General features: G+C 33.3%; 1 protein-coding gene across 1 annotated transcript in view; it reads right to left on the bottom strand.

Annotated features, from left to right (window-relative positions):
* Window positions 1–49: 49 nt before the first annotated feature.
* Rasa1 (RAS p21 protein activator 1) overlaps window positions 50–16620 on the bottom strand; it is an 83472-nt gene continuing 66901 nt past the window's right edge. The window contains exons 12-25 of the mRNA XM_028894682.2: window positions 15760–15847; window positions 15009–15086; window positions 13436–13593; window positions 12986–13062; window positions 11669–11841; window positions 11207–11366; window positions 10629–10771; window positions 9366–9481; window positions 8249–8335; window positions 6628–6695; window positions 4693–4781; window positions 3548–3625; window positions 1959–2093; window positions 50–1192 (exon numbers count right to left, since the gene is read on the bottom strand). Of these exons, the coding sequence (XP_028750515.1) occupies window positions 1109–1192; window positions 1959–2093; window positions 3548–3625; window positions 4693–4781; window positions 6628–6695; window positions 8249–8335; window positions 9366–9481; window positions 10629–10771; window positions 11207–11366; window positions 11669–11841; window positions 12986–13062; window positions 13436–13593; window positions 15009–15086; window positions 15760–15847 (1534 nt within the window). The 3' untranslated portion in view covers window positions 50–1108. The remainder of the gene's footprint in view (window positions 1193–1958; window positions 2094–3547; window positions 3626–4692; window positions 4782–6627; window positions 6696–8248; window positions 8336–9365; window positions 9482–10628; window positions 10772–11206; window positions 11367–11668; window positions 11842–12985; window positions 13063–13435; window positions 13594–15008; window positions 15087–15759; window positions 15848–16620) is intronic.

The following is a 16620-nucleotide window of genomic DNA, read 5'->3' as shown; positions in this document are numbered from 1 at the left end:
TATCCCTAAAAGTGGAAGAAAATTATAATGAAGTTAAATAGTAAGCTGATTAATTATTCAAGCTATCCCTCAGTTTATTTTAACTTAACCCTTGGGAATACTTCACAAAAATACAAACACAGGATCAGATGAAACTATACAAACTAAATTATCCAGCAGAAAAAAACAAGTAAAGTTCTAAGATGTGTAAGTTGTTAAGTGGCTGAGGAGGTTGTCTGCATAATCAAAGCAGTAACAAAAAGTCATCTTAGGACAGACACAAGTATTCTAGCAGTTTTTTTAAACATAAGAGACATCAGTAATCTATAAAATGGTCAAATGGGTAACATGCATTGATTGGTACAATGACCAATAATATTTATTGGATTTAAACTATTTACTTTTGTAAACATTTTAACAAAACCATGAGATCTAAATACAGTTTTTGACAATTCCAACAAAATAAGTGGTATGTTTAAAAAATAAAGCTGATGAGCATAGATTCATCCATTCTATATATTGTCTTTTACAGTTCCAGGAAGAATAGCACAGTATTTTTAGAAAGTATACAGCAAGATTGTTCCTATTACAATGTCAAACTCTGGAAACTGTACAACAAATAAATTCAGTGAACAGTCAAATGGTCATAATCGTAAGAAGGACAAAATTACAGTAAGAACAGTCTGCAATCCAGTTAAATTCTGTTGTCAATAGGATGCGTTTTTCTTGTCAGTTGATTTCATAGTTCGTTTTCCAAGAGACAGTAAAACTTTGGCAATTGGATATACTGAAAATATATTTTCAAAGTTCAAGACATAGCTTTTTTTTCTTTTGTGAAAGTTGATCTGTACACCAAGGCTCAGAGTTTGGTAAAGATTCCATGTGGAAAAAGTGCAAATATTCTGCACAGATAGCTTACAAAGGCGCTGGCAGTTACTTGCCAGCAGAATCTTGTTTTTTGTTTGCATAGCTCACACATCACTGGAATGTGGAAAGGTGTGCTACTTTCTCTCTCTTCTTTTTCCTTTTTCTTTTCTTTTCTTTTTTTTTTTTTTGGCAAGAGCAAAGGAGACATAGTGATGTGAATTACCATGTTGGACGTGCTGAATCCATGCAGAACACCAGGTTGCTACCTGACATCATTGGTTTTTGTATACTGGTTTTGTTTTTGTTGAAGCAGTTCAGTTATAGCCAAAAGCTTTTTCAGTACATGCTAGACACAAGGAGAAACAGTGGAGGGGAGAAATCACTAAGCAAAGAATCTAAAATTTCAAGATAGAAATTTGGATTTAATAAAAACTATAGTAAAGCAATGGGATTCTTAAGGTGCTAGCATTTCTACTCATTACATGAAACTGAGTTCTGATTATTTCCACTGAGCATTTAAGATCTTACCACACTAAATTTATCACTGTAAACCTTGGTAATAAACTACTGTAATGTTTTGCAATTGGAGCTCTATTATTTAAGCTGTTTTTTAAACTTAAGAAAAAAAAGTGAGGATTCTCAAACTAATGAGAATCCATAATCGCTGTTTTAATTTCTCTTGTGAAATCTCTGCAAGACAGGAAAGCAGTGCAGTGTTAGCATGTACTGCCTCTGAACCATGAAGAAATTCATCAGATTTAGGATGTGTGTGTGTCTTGATTTATACTTCCCCTATGCCTTTTTCCCCATTTAACTTCAACACTAGGTCAATTAAAAACCTCCCAGTTCTAGTCCTTTTGAATAGACCTCCATATCTGTTGGTATCAGAAATCTAATATGGACTAGTGTTTTTTTAAGGTGTGAGCTATGATACACACTGACTTGAATCACCATGAGGTATCATCTGTAGATATTTTTCAAATTTTCCATATACTTCTATGTTTCACAAGTAACTTCACTCATGTACTTGATGTGAGAGTAACACGCCTCCCTCTTGACAATAACTCAGTACCATTTATACAGTGTGAACATTACCATTTGTAAAGACCTACCTGCTGTGCACCGCGCTCATTACTGAGTGTTCTCAGTTCATCTGAATGAGCGACACAGATCTCATGCAGGGCTGCTAAGTCACGAGACAAGTCAGTTCTAGAATGTTCTGTAGTGTCCGGAAGTTCAGGTACATTCTTTAAGGGAATCATAAAACTGCATTTAGAAATAAAAATCCTTGTAGTTTCTTCTAAAATTATCCTAACTAGGTATAAAACATTAATTTGTCTAAGAATTTTTATTCAAATAATTCTGCTAAACATAGGTTTTAGAACCAGGTTCCATACTCTTCCATAGGATGACAGTATCATGAGTTTTTTTTTTTCTTTTTAAATTTAAAGCATATGTCAAATTAATAGTATTATTGTCAGTTGCTGACTTGGATTACTACAACTTAAATGCCTAGACCGAATACCACTAGGACACTATCTAAATTGAGCAGCATCTAAAGAGAACTACATTATGAAAATATAATAAAGACTTACTTTGTAGTTTCTGTAGACTGCTTAAGATAAAAATGTGGGATCACTGGACATTATAGTGTTTAAGGTTCATGGAGTAACTAACCATCATAATAAATGTATATTACTATATTATATTCAATGTCTATATTCAGGCCTTGTTGAATCTTAGATGTATTCCACTTTTTAGTGGTAGTGACTGTTACACATTCCTAAAAGTTGAAGGACATTTTAGTTTTGGGGAGTAAAGAAATAACTCTAATACATTCATTTTAACTGGATCATTTATTTGCTAAGTGATTGGATGAATAAAAGATTACGAGATAAAAAACATTACAATCTTGCTTGCCTTCACAGAGCTTGAAGGTTAGTAGAAAGGACAAATTCCAAGGAAAACTGACCAACTATATTTTTTGTTAGAAATCCTCCTAATGGAAACTTCATAGAAGTTTACTTAGGATTTTTGGTCTTACTGGCAACCCCATTTCTTTTTTTTTTTTGGCTGAAGTGTTGTGGTGATGATTAATATGTGCTTTGGACATTAAATGCATTCTAAAACATAGACAACTCAGCCTCGAACACCTGGCTCAGCTCACACACACATGTTATTTTAGGCTTTTTTCTTCTGGGTACACACACTACATTATGACTATATTTACTTTAAAATTCATTCAGTCCTTGAAATAGATGTGTGTGTGTGTGTGTGTGTGTGTGTGTGTGTGTGTGTGTGTATTTGAAATGATATAGACAATTTAACTTTCCTATTTAGGGTCTCAGATATTATAAATGTATTTAATTTTGTGTCACAATTTTATTTATAAAAGCTCAAATGAGGCATTACACTACTTCATCTAGTTCTAACTTTAGGTTCCAATCTAACTGGCTTCAAATCTTATTTTAGCTACAACTTAAAAGACTGAATACAATAGCTAAAGGATAATGAATGAAGACAGTCATATTTTAAATATGACTGGTTGAAAGCCACGATTATGTATGCTTGACATTAGCCATTTATGCAAGAATAAAGGAAAAGAACATATTGCATAGAAAAAAATTTTATTTTGAAAGTGCTGTTTTTAAAATCTAAAGGTTTTTGCTTATATGGCTAAATGTGAAAATTATGTACATACCCCAAGTTCATCTAAAAACATGATCATGCGATGTTTATTGCTTTTGATGAATGGATTGACACCTTCCATATACGGTTCCTAAAAAAATAAAAATATAGGCCTCATATGCCTTACAAAAACTTTTACAACAAAAACTATACATGTAGCAAGAATTACTATATGAAAATTTCCTAATATAAATAGCTATATGGTGGAGATATTTGAATAAAAAGAAGTTACAAATTAAAAATCATTTAACATATAGCTTGGCAGACACAAATTTTTAATATGTACATTTAGAATTTATTACTGATAAATTATGAAGAGCCCAACATATTGTGGGGAGTTAAAATACAGCAAAACCAAAAATTCCCTATGATTGCAGTAGGATAAAATATGCCTTGTGTTTCAGGTAAATTCAAAAGATAACCCATAAATGTTAACTAAAATTCTAACCCATTATAATTTGTTATAATTATGGTTAGCACAGTATCAACAATAAACCTCAGATGTGATAAGATTCAATTATAATTCCAAAGATGCAGACATGAAATTTCTAAGAAAAATAATTAAACGTAAAGAGGATTATTATGGGGTTGGACAGATGGCTTTAAGAACATTAAGAACACTTCCTGCTCTTGCAAAGGACCAGGGTTTGGTTCCCAGCACCCATATGATGGCTTATAACTGTTTGTTCCAGGGAATCTGGTGCCCTCATCTGGCATAGACGTCAACAGGCACACACCAGTGTACTTATATGCATGCAGGCAAAACAGTCATAATAGGAAATAAGTCTTTTTTTTGGGGGGGGGGGGGGGTGGGGGGAGAGGGAAAAAAAAGAAAAATGACTGAATTTGGCAAGAAATAATAATAGGCAATTGCCTATTTAGGCAAAAGCCTAAAATGTATATTTAATTACTAATCACATACCAAAATTTAGGATGAATCTGAAAGGAACTATAGAGAGAATACATTACATATCTGACAGAGGACAGCATACTAACTAATGGTCGGTAAAAGCAGTACATATTTGTAAGTTGGGCAACGAGTTTGGTACAAACTAAGTTACAAAAGTAGGTAATTATATTCCAGTGTTTACATAGTACACTGTGTTTTGAAGATTATGTTGATTGTGAAATAAAATTTAAGTATCAAAATATTTTTACCTTGGCTCCAAATTCCACAAGATTTGCTAAATTTTGCACAGACTTAGCCACTAATGTCAGTGTTCTTGCAGCAATAGGAGATGGGGAATCTAGAAGAGAATTGGTTACAACCAATGACTCAGATAAACCATTATAAATTTAGCACTTTTAGTTTTTCTGTACTGTTAAATACTAACAATCCTTTACTTAGGATATATTCAGAATATTCCTTAAAAATGTATGACCTAATTCCAAAGAACTTGAGTTAAAAAGGGAAAAATTGAACACATTTATAAATGCTGCTTGTTTTGTGAACAACATACAAACTTGAGTAATTCCCAACTAGCTGATAATATTTCAGAATACCTCAAAAAGCTGCTTTATTGCTAAGAAGATTGTCAATCTACAGACCTTTCAGGACAATTCACAAAGCTAATTTCAACTCACTAAGGGGAACATTTTGCAATCTCAGCAATTCCCTGCTCCATTTTATTTGCAGGCTAGTTCACTTGAAAGGTGAACACTGCAAATAGTTCACTTGAAAGGTAAATTTTTAAGTTCATGAAAAACTTCCCTGTAGAATATAGAAAATGGAATGTAAATGAAAAGTATTTGTAGCTACCAAATAGAAACTGAAAATTAAGCACCCTCCCCCCGTTTTTTCTCTAGTGTTCTGTGTCTCAAACCCACACTCTAAGGACAACCCTGAATTTCTAACCTCCTCCTACCTCTTCTCCTTCCTGAGTTTTATTGGGTACTAAGGATGGAACCCAGGGCCTCGTGTATGCTCTGCCAGCATTCTGCCAACTGGAGTTATATCCCCAGTCTAAGATTAATAACAGCAAATCTTATATTCTGACCCACTGTTGTAGATTGTATTGTAAAAAAAAATTAACTCAAGTTTAAATATTGTTGAAGTGGCAGTTTAAAGCCAGTGTTTGAACAGAACTCTAAGCCTTTCATTCAATATTTTAAAAATTATATGTATGGATATGTGCAAATGAGTGCTGTTGCCCACAGAAGCAAGACAAGGGTGTCTGATCCCTTGGAGCTGGAGTTTTGGTGGTTATGAGCCACCTGACATGGGTGTTGGAAATTGAATTCAAGGTCCTCTGAATTCAGTGTGAAGAGCAGTATTTGGTCTTAACCACTGAACCATCTCACCAGCCCCTAGTCTTTTATTCTTAATATGCATGTATTCAACCACTTCAGGAGTAATGAAAAGTAATTACAAGAATGTGATGAGTATGAAAGTAAAATTAAAATGATTTCTCCAATGTTTTTAAGATCCAGGGAATTCTTTCAGACTCAATTTTCTGCATGTGGGCATGGTAGGTACATACCATTGTGCTGAGTGACATGGTCTAGCTATATAGTCCAGCCTGGCCTTGACCCTTCTTTGTGCCTTAGCCTCCTAAGTTCTGTGTGATGCTCTACAGAATGTGCTGATCAGTGCTGTACAGGCGTGCCGAGCGGCTCAAATAATTTTTAATACAGCTTTGAGCTTCAAATTATTAGTATGAAAATGTTTGTTTCCTTCCATTAATATTGATTGGCTCATTACAACATTGAAGTTAATATTAACACTTTTCCTTCCTTAAGTTTACAAATCTACAAACTTCCATAATGGACAATGAATAAAAAACAAAATGGGATCGAGCTAATTAATCACCCCCCAGAAGTTGTCCTTTGATCCCTGTACATGCACCATGGCAAGCAAATGCCTGTACACATACACTCATGTGCTTAAAATAAATTTAATGCAAACTTTTAAAATAACAGTCACAGGAACAGAAAAAAAAATCTAACATCTTCGATAATAAAAGAATAAAAAGGCAGGGAATAGTGCTTTGGTTTGCTTTATTTGTTTTAGATCTTTAAATTTTGATTTAAAGTGTAAGTATTTCCCATTAAGTGAAGCTTTTTCCATTTCAAAATTTATTAAAAGGTAATTACCTGAAATTATATTAAACATCCGTGGACTCAGGATAGCAGGACAGATAAGCCGAAGAAAAACAAAACCACTAATTGGAAAGAAAAATTTTTTTAGAAACCATATATGTTTAAAATATAAACATAAAAAATTTAAACTTAGAACCATAACTTTTACTTTCAACATGGGGAAGCCCATATAAAGTTAAAATTAAAAATTAAGAAAACTGTAAGGCAAATATAACTTCAGATTAACTCTGGAAATAAGTTTGCCCTTATTCTCTTAGCTATTTAGAGATTAGTAATTTGTTTTTTACTAGAGGAAGCAGTGTATTAGAACTGCTGAAAAGAGTATAAACCTTTTATAGATAAATAACAGTTCTTTAAGATTCCAAATTACCCACTTTGTCTTTTAAAATTTATTTAAACAGAAAAGTCTGTGAGTATGAATTAAGATATATAAACATTGGAATACACTGTATCAATGAGTCCTTGACAAATTTACAAAATGCATACCATAAACACTTGAAAGTTTTGCAGTTAATATAAACTTAGATACTCTACTCTGACTCCTTCAGTCAGTAGTATTAAATATATTGTCATATAAGATCAGTTTTTACATTTTTTTAAAAAGAATCCATGGTAGTAATTAACCCATAGTTTATAAAAGTCCTTCTATAATTACTTACAGCAATTAATAACTTCATATTTTGATAACTTCATATTTTGATATTTCTTCTTAAAGAAGGTTCCTGCATAAGGTTTACTGAAAATATTTTGATATTTAACTAGAAACTTGAATTGATAACATTGAACTATTAATAAATTTCAGTGAAAAAATATTTTGAATATTTAAGGCGATTTTAAATTAAATAATACATGGGTACTGTGCATGTATTGCTAGGAAGAGAAATCAGCACCCTGACATATTGAGTTGGAGGACTCCCTGCTGTACTAGTTTAACAGTTTAATGTCTATCACACAACTGCTCAAATAACATGCTTGTCATTTTTCTTCCTACAATTCTTCAGTGTGTCTTAGTGTAGCTAAGTGAGAGACATTTTGGTTGGTCTGTTTTATTCAGGGGTAGGAATCAAATCCAGGACCTCTTAGTGTTAATTAAGTGCCTCACCTCAGAGCTATGCCCTTAGGGCACCAATGGAAATTCTGTCTGCAAGAAAAGTAGAAGCCTCCTGACAAAATTTACATCAGGAATGTCTTTAAAATTCAAATTTTACATATAACGTGAATGGCAATGTGTATTTTCCATAATTACTAGAAAACTATACTTGAAGCATTTCTATAAATTTCTTAACAAAATCCTCAAACAACATTAATGATATTAGGTGGTCGTAGGAATTTTGCTTTAGTTCTGTTTGGTTTTTAACAGTTTATAACTTAAGCAAACAATTTTATTAAGTCCATATATGAGCTCTCAAATTTCATCAGAGGCCAAAGCTGTTCTAAATGAGAGCTTCAGAACTCGAAGGCATGGTTGGAAACATAGATGGTACAAACCAATTAAAATCTAGATGGTTCAACTACCGCACTTCTCCAAGCACCACTTTCCTCCCTCTCTGCCTACATACCCGAGTCAGTGTGTGCTGCGCACAGTGACTATGACAAATGAAGGAGCAACTCTTACCTAACAACTCTTGTTCTCATGGTGTTATTTGTAGGCCATTTACGCTGAACAGATTTCTGTAAACACCCATAAATATATCTCAGTGTCCTGCCAAAATAACATAAACAACTCAATACAGAAAGTAAACATCATCATCATATGATAATCTAGTGGCAGCCAAAATTTTAATTTACCCAACCAGTATATCATGTTTTTATGCATTTGACCTTTTCATTGATCTTCTCATCTAAAAAAGGTATTTTGTTAAAGGTAATGAGAAGCACATTTAGTAATGGGTATAGAAACATAATGCAGTAAGTTTGGCTCCACTGATTTTAATTTCTGTGTTTATGAAAAGTATGAAATAAGTTATTAGACATGAGAATACAGAGGAATTATTGTGGCACATGTTCCATTATTTTGACTTCTTCTATCTAAACCAGTGAGTCTACTCACACTGACTCGTAAGCAGACATAACACTGGTATCTTGTGTACATACTTGACTTTGGTTTCTGTTTCCTGGGAATGTAATGCTAGGCAAGAACTAGAAACTAGATTAACAGATACTGCTCCCAGATCTGAGACATGTTATTCACTCTCTAAGCTACAATACAAGCCAGACTTACTTGGTCACCATATAAATATAGTTTAATTTATTAATGTATGTGTGTCTATTTTTCTTTTTTGTGAGACAGGATCTTGCTATGTAGCCCAGGCTGGCCCAAACTCATCTTGCCTCAACCGCTCCAATACTGGGAATATAGGCAGGTGCCAGAGTGTATATTTTACTCTGGCTTCTTTAACAGTTATTTCTCATTTACTTTTTTCTTAAATATATTCCATCTTTTTTTTTTTTTTTTTTTTTTGGTTTGGGGTTGGGGGGAGTTGAGACAGGGTTTCTCTGTGTAACTGGCCTGGCTGTCCTGGAACTCTATTAAACAGACTGGCCTTAAACTCAGAGGTTCACCTGCCTCTGCCTCACAAGTGCTGAGATTAAAGGTGCATGCCACCTTGCATGGTTCGTAATCCATCGTTTATGAGTTAAAAATCTGAGAATAATGCCATTAGAAAGCATCATTAAAAGAAAATTTAGAAACCACAAATTAGTCAAATTTTGCAAACAATCTGACAACTTACGGTGGGAGTATTTCTGAAGCCATGAATATTTTCTCCACAAGCTCTGAAAGTATGTTTAATAGGTGTGCTAAATTAGTGTTCACATCTTCATTCTTCTCTAACTTTGATGGACTTAACTAAGAGAAGGAACAAACCAGTCATTATGGTAGTGATAGATTCAGATAAATTGTGATAAATGAGCAGTTGTTGTTTTCAACACTGTCAACTGTTCCACATATGCACATTCAATAGGTTTACTATTATTTATTCCCAGTTACTCAACTGAACATTAAACCACTACTTATCTGAGGAAAAAACAACAACTGTTTTTAATGAAGTTCAAAGTAGTAGCTAAGGAAGATAACCAAAATGTGTAAGTAGAATCATGAACCCTTCTCAGAACTTTTCAAGTACAACCCCCACCCCCAATCTACGTGTTCTGATCTGCCAACTTTGATAGTAATTACAGGATTGCCCTCAACTTCTAACAATAGATCACTCATTTTGTTATGGCAGAATTACATTTGACAGCTCCAAGTGTTAAAAAGTATTTCCTTATTTTACTGACACTATCAAGCAAGCCTGGGGATTTATACTATCTTCCTTTGTAACTGCTCTGTAGCATCCATGAAATACAACAGTTATATAAACAGGATTCTACTTATAAACTCACACCGAGTACTGGGAGGTGGTGGCGCACGCCTTTAATCCCAGCACTCGGGAGGCAGAGGCAGGCAGATCTGAGTTCGAGGCCAGTCTGGTCTACAGAGCGAGATCCAGGAAAGGCGCATCCTTAAGTTTGACTTTGGATGCCAACATAGCACTACAAATGGGAAATCTACATATGACTTCACATGATGGGCCAAAGCACAAGCCTCCTAGAACTCATGTAAAATAAACTTCAGTCATAAACAAATTTCATGCTTGGATTTAGGTTCCATCCTCAAGATACCTTATTGTATATATGAAGTAGGCCCAAAATTTCAAAATGCTTTTTTTTTTTAATAACAGATACTCAACATGAACAACAAAGTCCCTGGAAAAATGTTCAATTTATGTTACACACATTTTCTTAAAGTAAGTTACACCTGATCATTAGTAGAAATTAGGAGAAATACCAAAAGAACTGTGAGTGTACAAATGTGCATGTGATATGTGTGGGGGTGGGGGTGGGAGGTGTTAATAAATCTATTATAGAGGGCATAACTGCATTGGCAAATTTTAGAAATGATGTACTTTCCCAAAACTATAATTTGTTAAAAGTTTAAAACAATAAAGTATTACCTCACATGATTGCTTGCTTTCCATTATCTTTAAAATTGAGTCTTTCAAAGCATGATGAACAAATTGTGTGGCAGTGGCTTTCATATACTGCTCCATCAAGGTACTAGCAAGTGTTGTAGCTCGAAATAGAGTAGTGGCTTCATCTACACAAAAATGGATGTTAGATTACGTTCACAGAACTGTACTAATACAACTAAGTTGGAAATTAAATTACTTTTCTTCAGTAATTATTTTACATGAATATTGATGAGGAGAAAATAAATACATTAGTAAACTGTGAAAAGCATAGTGATTGTACATTAGCCTTAGAACGGCTATAAAATCTAGAAATAAAATACAGGTGACATCTGATTTCTACCCATAGACTGCTAAGTGAAAACTGAGATAATATGATAAATACTATGCTATTGTTGATAATCACACGCTGAGTCTGGACAAAGAAATCATCTTTGTACAGTCTCTAATACTTAATCTGCCATGACAGAATTAGAAATAGCAACCCATTCCCATATTTAAACAAAGAATCTCAGATACTTTGTAAAATGATTTAACAGTTTAATACATTTAGTTTGATATACCTTCCATACTTATCTCTCTGTCATTTAGTGTGCATAACAACAATGATTCAAGCTTTTCATGAAGAAAAATCTTCAGTAGGATGCTGGCCAGTAGTGTTCGGTCTTGTCCACATACATGTGATAAAGCATAGACTACATGAAGTTCCTTTTGTAGTATGAGCTAAAATGACATTAAAAAAGATTGCTGAAAGTATATAGCATTATGTATGCTTGGAGACCAATGGGAAAGATATATAAGGTTAAGCGGCAGAACACATACACTGAATAAAATTGTTAAAAATGAAGTGAGTTTGTAGCCTATGTTTCAAGCTTTATAAGGACAAAATCATACAACATGTTTTTTACCTCTGGCTACTAGTGTACTACTGATCTAGGACATTACTATTTAGCTTAATGCATTTTTATTAAATAGTTAATATTCATGTGTAATGCCATTAGAAGCATTAGACTACTAAATAATACCTCTTTAAATTCACTGTACTCTTCTTCTGGCATGATTTTTTCCATAGAGTATCGTGCTCGAACACGCAGGGATCCTGGTTCAATACCTTTTAATGGTATATGGGAGCTGAGCAGAAACCATTCATCTGTGGCATGTCCTTTCTGTAACCTGCTCAACTGGCAACGCATAAATACTACAAAAGAAAAACCACTATGGTCATATGCATTTTCTCAATACAGTTTTCTGTAGTTTTAAATGCTCTCCATTAAGCAAGTTTTCAATAACATCACAAAGCCAATGCTTATTTGGTTCTTTTTTTTCATTTACTAAAGGCCTGCTATGTGACATTTTGTGGTAGGCTCTGGATATGGGATTAAGAAATGATTAAGACATGGTGTTTGATGTGCGTGGAAAATGTCTTAAGCTATAAAAGAGGATGCAGTATAAGTGCTACAACAGTGAGCAATACTTGCAGACACAAGGATGCATAACAGCCTAGGGGAATTAAAAATCCACTCCAAACATGAACCCGTGATTTGAGTTAGCTAGGTAGGTAAAAAGGTAGAGCAATAAAGACCACACTCCAAAAAGAAAGTATTGCTTCTTTCCGTGCCATTACTGGGATTTTATCATACAAGTAATGGAGAAACACTTAAGAGTGTAAGCAATTAGAGAATAAACATTTTATTCAGAAGGACTTCAGGTTTTGATCTGTCTGTCAGGACAGACGACTGCTTACCCTAAAAGCCTGAGTTGTAAAAGAAGGTATTAACCTAATTCACCCTGGTTATGAATCACTAAATCCCAATGCCATCTGTTCTACCAACAGGATGGGAAGAAGTGTGCTGCTTGGAATAAGATATCCAGAGCATTGGATATTACAACAAATAACTAGTACACTTAAACATTCTGTATCTTTTTTCTTTGTAGGGCTAAGGACTAATCCCCAGGCCACTGCATGCTAGACAAATACTCTACAATTGAGCTATATCTCCAGTCTGTAACAGAACTTTTAATACTTGAAATGTAGGAAAAATTAGGGGAAACTAAAAAAGGAAAGAGTACAAAAAATGATCACCACTACCATTTTCTTATAGGGAGAGTACATTGTATATTTTAAATTGTAAGGACTACAGTACATATACTTTGGCCATTTTGTTCTTACTTAATTGTCACCTCTCGACAGTCAGTTTAGTAGCAGACTATACAGCATATGTTTCATCTCCATCTTAGATATATTTCATATATAAATTCTAACTATAATAATATAATTAGATAAATAAATAAATAAATAAAACATGCATTCATTACTTTAGAAAGCTTTGTAATCAACTTACAGATATCTGGATCTTTGCTTTTCTTTGTTTTATTACTAAGCGTGATTTCAAATCTATTGATGTCAGGAGGAAGATCACTAAAGAAGCAAGGAGAAAAATTAGAAATAATGTTCTAGTATCAAACTACCTTATTTCCATTTAAAAATTTCAGTGTATTATATAAATATAAAACGAGGTTTATATTATTTGTTACACAAGAATATTGATAACTAGACATTTTCCCAGTAATCTTAAACTTCCTAAAGCACTAATAAACCATTAAAACCAGATCTAGAAAATATAGAAAACATTTTGTCATTACTTTTCAGTAGTCTAAAGGCATTTTATTAATAAAGATGAACAAATCCAACAAAAAATACTATTAAAACAACAGAAACAGATAGTTTATATGTAAACAGCAGGAGGAAAATGACTCTAAAAACAGATTGAATATGATAAAATAGGACTTACTCAAAGACAAACTCCTCTGACCATACTGGGTTTTGCCCCTCCCTTGCATGAGTTTTCGCTACTTGGACGCTATTCAGGTAGATGTTACAGTATGGATTAGTAAAGTGTTTTACTGGGAGTTTGTGGGCTTCTTCAATATGTAAAACAAGGCTGCTGACCTAAAGAGAACACAGAAATTCATACCCAACATTTCAAGACCTGTATATAAAGCCAAAAATAGTAACTTGTTTTTCTTAGTATTCTGAAAAATATAAGCTTTGCTAATCAACTATCATTATTCATTTCAAAACTCCAAATATCATAGTATGCTTGTCATGAAGATTTTACTACTTAAGAGTCCATGGTAAGATGTTTATAAGACACAAATTTATGATCTGATGCTACAGAAAAGACATGCATTCCAAGAAGCCAATCTATTATCAGTATAACTGTCCATCTACTTCCGACTACTAGATACTCTTTCTCTCTACCATCAGTTGTGCCATCCTCAACAAGTAGGCTCTGACTCATCTATGAAGTGTAGAAGACTACATGCTGTGTTAAGGATTGGAAACCATCCTTCAACCCACAGCAGATTAACTGACACATCAAAAGAGCTCGAGATATTGGCTAGTATACATGTACAAAGGTATGTGACAACTTCTATATATTAATATTTATATATATGTACACACACACACACACACACAAATGTCCTTGGGAAAAAGACCAGGGTTTACGAGAGTATTTAGTTACCTAATAACTGTTTTTATACTTCCAATAAAAGTCTGTTAAACTCAACAAGCTTACTGGAAATACCCATTAATACAGGTCACTTTTCTCTATAAACACATACTATCTTAACTTTGTTCAAAATTCAACCACATTAGAGATGGCTACTTCCAATTATCTAGGAACCACTTTAATGAAACAACGAGAGAAAGACGTGAAGGCCAAGAAATAAGGGATAAGCCAGTTTATGGTGGCTCACACTTGTAATATTAATGTTGAGGACACTACTGCAGGAGGATTACTGCAAGTCTGAACCCAGCCTAGGCTACGGACAAACCCTTATCTCTAACAATAAAAATAACTAAGAAAAGGTAATAACATAGTACATTTCTAGAAAAAGAAACTTTCCTTAACTTCCTAAAAATAAAAGTATACACAAGATTTAGGTTTTAGTTAAGATTGGCTAGTCAGTCTCACAAACAGCTATATCATGAAAAACAAGTTTTCAAGGATACTGCTGTGTGTGTGATTAACTGATCAGAAGTACCTTTCCTTCTTCCACCTGAGAAAGAGGTGCAGCACAAGACGGGTTTCTTTTACTTGCTTTTAATTGTTTAGTTAAGCAAAAAATAATCTATTGAAGAGTTGGCACAATAGACTAGGAAGCAGAATACATATATAAAGAACTCTTCTTTCACAAAGTAATCTGCTACCAAGTCAAGTGACAGCAAGGCTGTAAAATTCCTAAAGACTAAACTTTTCTACTCTTAAGAAATGTTGGCAAAAATAGCATGTATAGGGAAAAAAGAGCAAAGTGACATGAAAATAAGACTGTTACAAGTCAGACACAATGAAATTTCACCTGACGAAGGCGTTTACTAGATGTCCCTGGGCTACTTTTTCGTAAACTGCAAAATGCTTGCAGACCTTTCATCCAATCCTACAAAAAAACAAAACAACAGTATTGCAAAGAAACATACATGAGTTTATCCAATTATCAATTTACCTCCTTTATATTTAATTATCACTTCCATTTCTAGTCTCAATATACTATACTCTAATTTTCTGTCCCAGCAAAATGAAACAAGAAACAAAACAATAGTAGTTCTCTCACTGTCATACTTAAGTCCAGGGGCCTCTCTAGGGTCCACAGTGACACACACGGTCATCTGGTATTGCCAACAAAGGCACTTTCATTCACTTTTTATCCTGTTTGTTTCTCACAGAGTCTCCTCAGAAAAGTCATATTTGTACAAAATAGAGTTAAACCCTCTAGAAATATTACAACTAGCTGGCCTGATTTTGGATTATATGATGACCATCTCTAACTTATGGAAATATAATGATTTTAAATGATTAGCCTCAAACTGAATTCGTAGAGCATTTAATGGTCAATTTTAAATGTCACTTTTTATCCCTAATAATCCTTCACTGTGTTTGTTAAAAAGAAAAAAAAAAAAACAACAAAAACTTGGACAGTTTCTCACTTGTTAAATAAAATAGTAAGATTTCAGAAATACTTTCATAACGCTGTACCACAGTAGTTTTCTACCCTAGTTAATAAAGTTAGGCTAGCACAAAGATCGCAATAGTTTAGGAAAGAGTGATCTTACCTCTGCTTGTTCTGGAGTTTCTCCTGCAAAGTAAAAGATGTAATGTTCTTCACTAAAGTGCTGAACTACTATCTGAAAACAGTTTGGCCTTGGAACACAAACAAAAAAGGTATTAAGAAACTTAAAAAATATTAAAGTATTTATACCAACTTTAAAAATACAAAGTATAATTTAAGATTGTCATAATTTTTAATTTAGAGATGCAGGTTATTTCATTCAGCCAGATTGATGTCATGTGCATAGATATTACAATATTGAAATTTTATTAGTCTTTCATGGTTTAAAATAGATATAAATTAATATTAAAATATATCAAAGAGAAAAGCAATAAAAATTGAAGTAGAATTTCTAGGACTACACATAACTTATTTGCAGAAACTGTGGACACGCAATAGAAAGTAAAAAGGAATGGTCTTACTGGAAAAATGTTAATGATTGTCTCTAAGCAGACTGAAGGTGGTTTGAATGTTCTTTAATGTAATTTTCCATTTTTTTTTTTTTTACAAACTTGATCACTTTTTTCATCTATTAAATCAAAAACACCATCTCTCCTACACCACTTATTCTAAAGTTTAATGGCATAGCAGGTAGTATACAACATTTGTTCATGTCTTCCTCAGTATGAACTACCACAAATCATTTGCAAGACAATTTTATAATACAAAAGTAAGACAATTCTATAATACTTAATAATTTGTATCTGTTTTGGAAATGTGCTGACTCTACAGTTAAACTGGATAAATCTTAATAAAATGCTTAATAAGGAAGGACCTTTAAGTTTTCAGAAGTCAGTAAATATTACTTCTATATTATTTTAGCCAAAGATTTTTATCATATAACTTGCTTAAAAATTTAAAACAT

This window comes from Peromyscus leucopus, chromosome 11 (assembly GCF_004664715.2).
Source record: "Peromyscus leucopus breed LL Stock chromosome 11, UCI_PerLeu_2.1, whole genome shotgun sequence".
Classification (NCBI taxonomy): domain Eukaryota; kingdom Metazoa; phylum Chordata; class Mammalia; order Rodentia; family Cricetidae; genus Peromyscus; species Peromyscus leucopus.
Note: the sequence above shows the minus strand (reverse complement) of the source record. Positions and strands in the feature narration are given on the sequence as shown.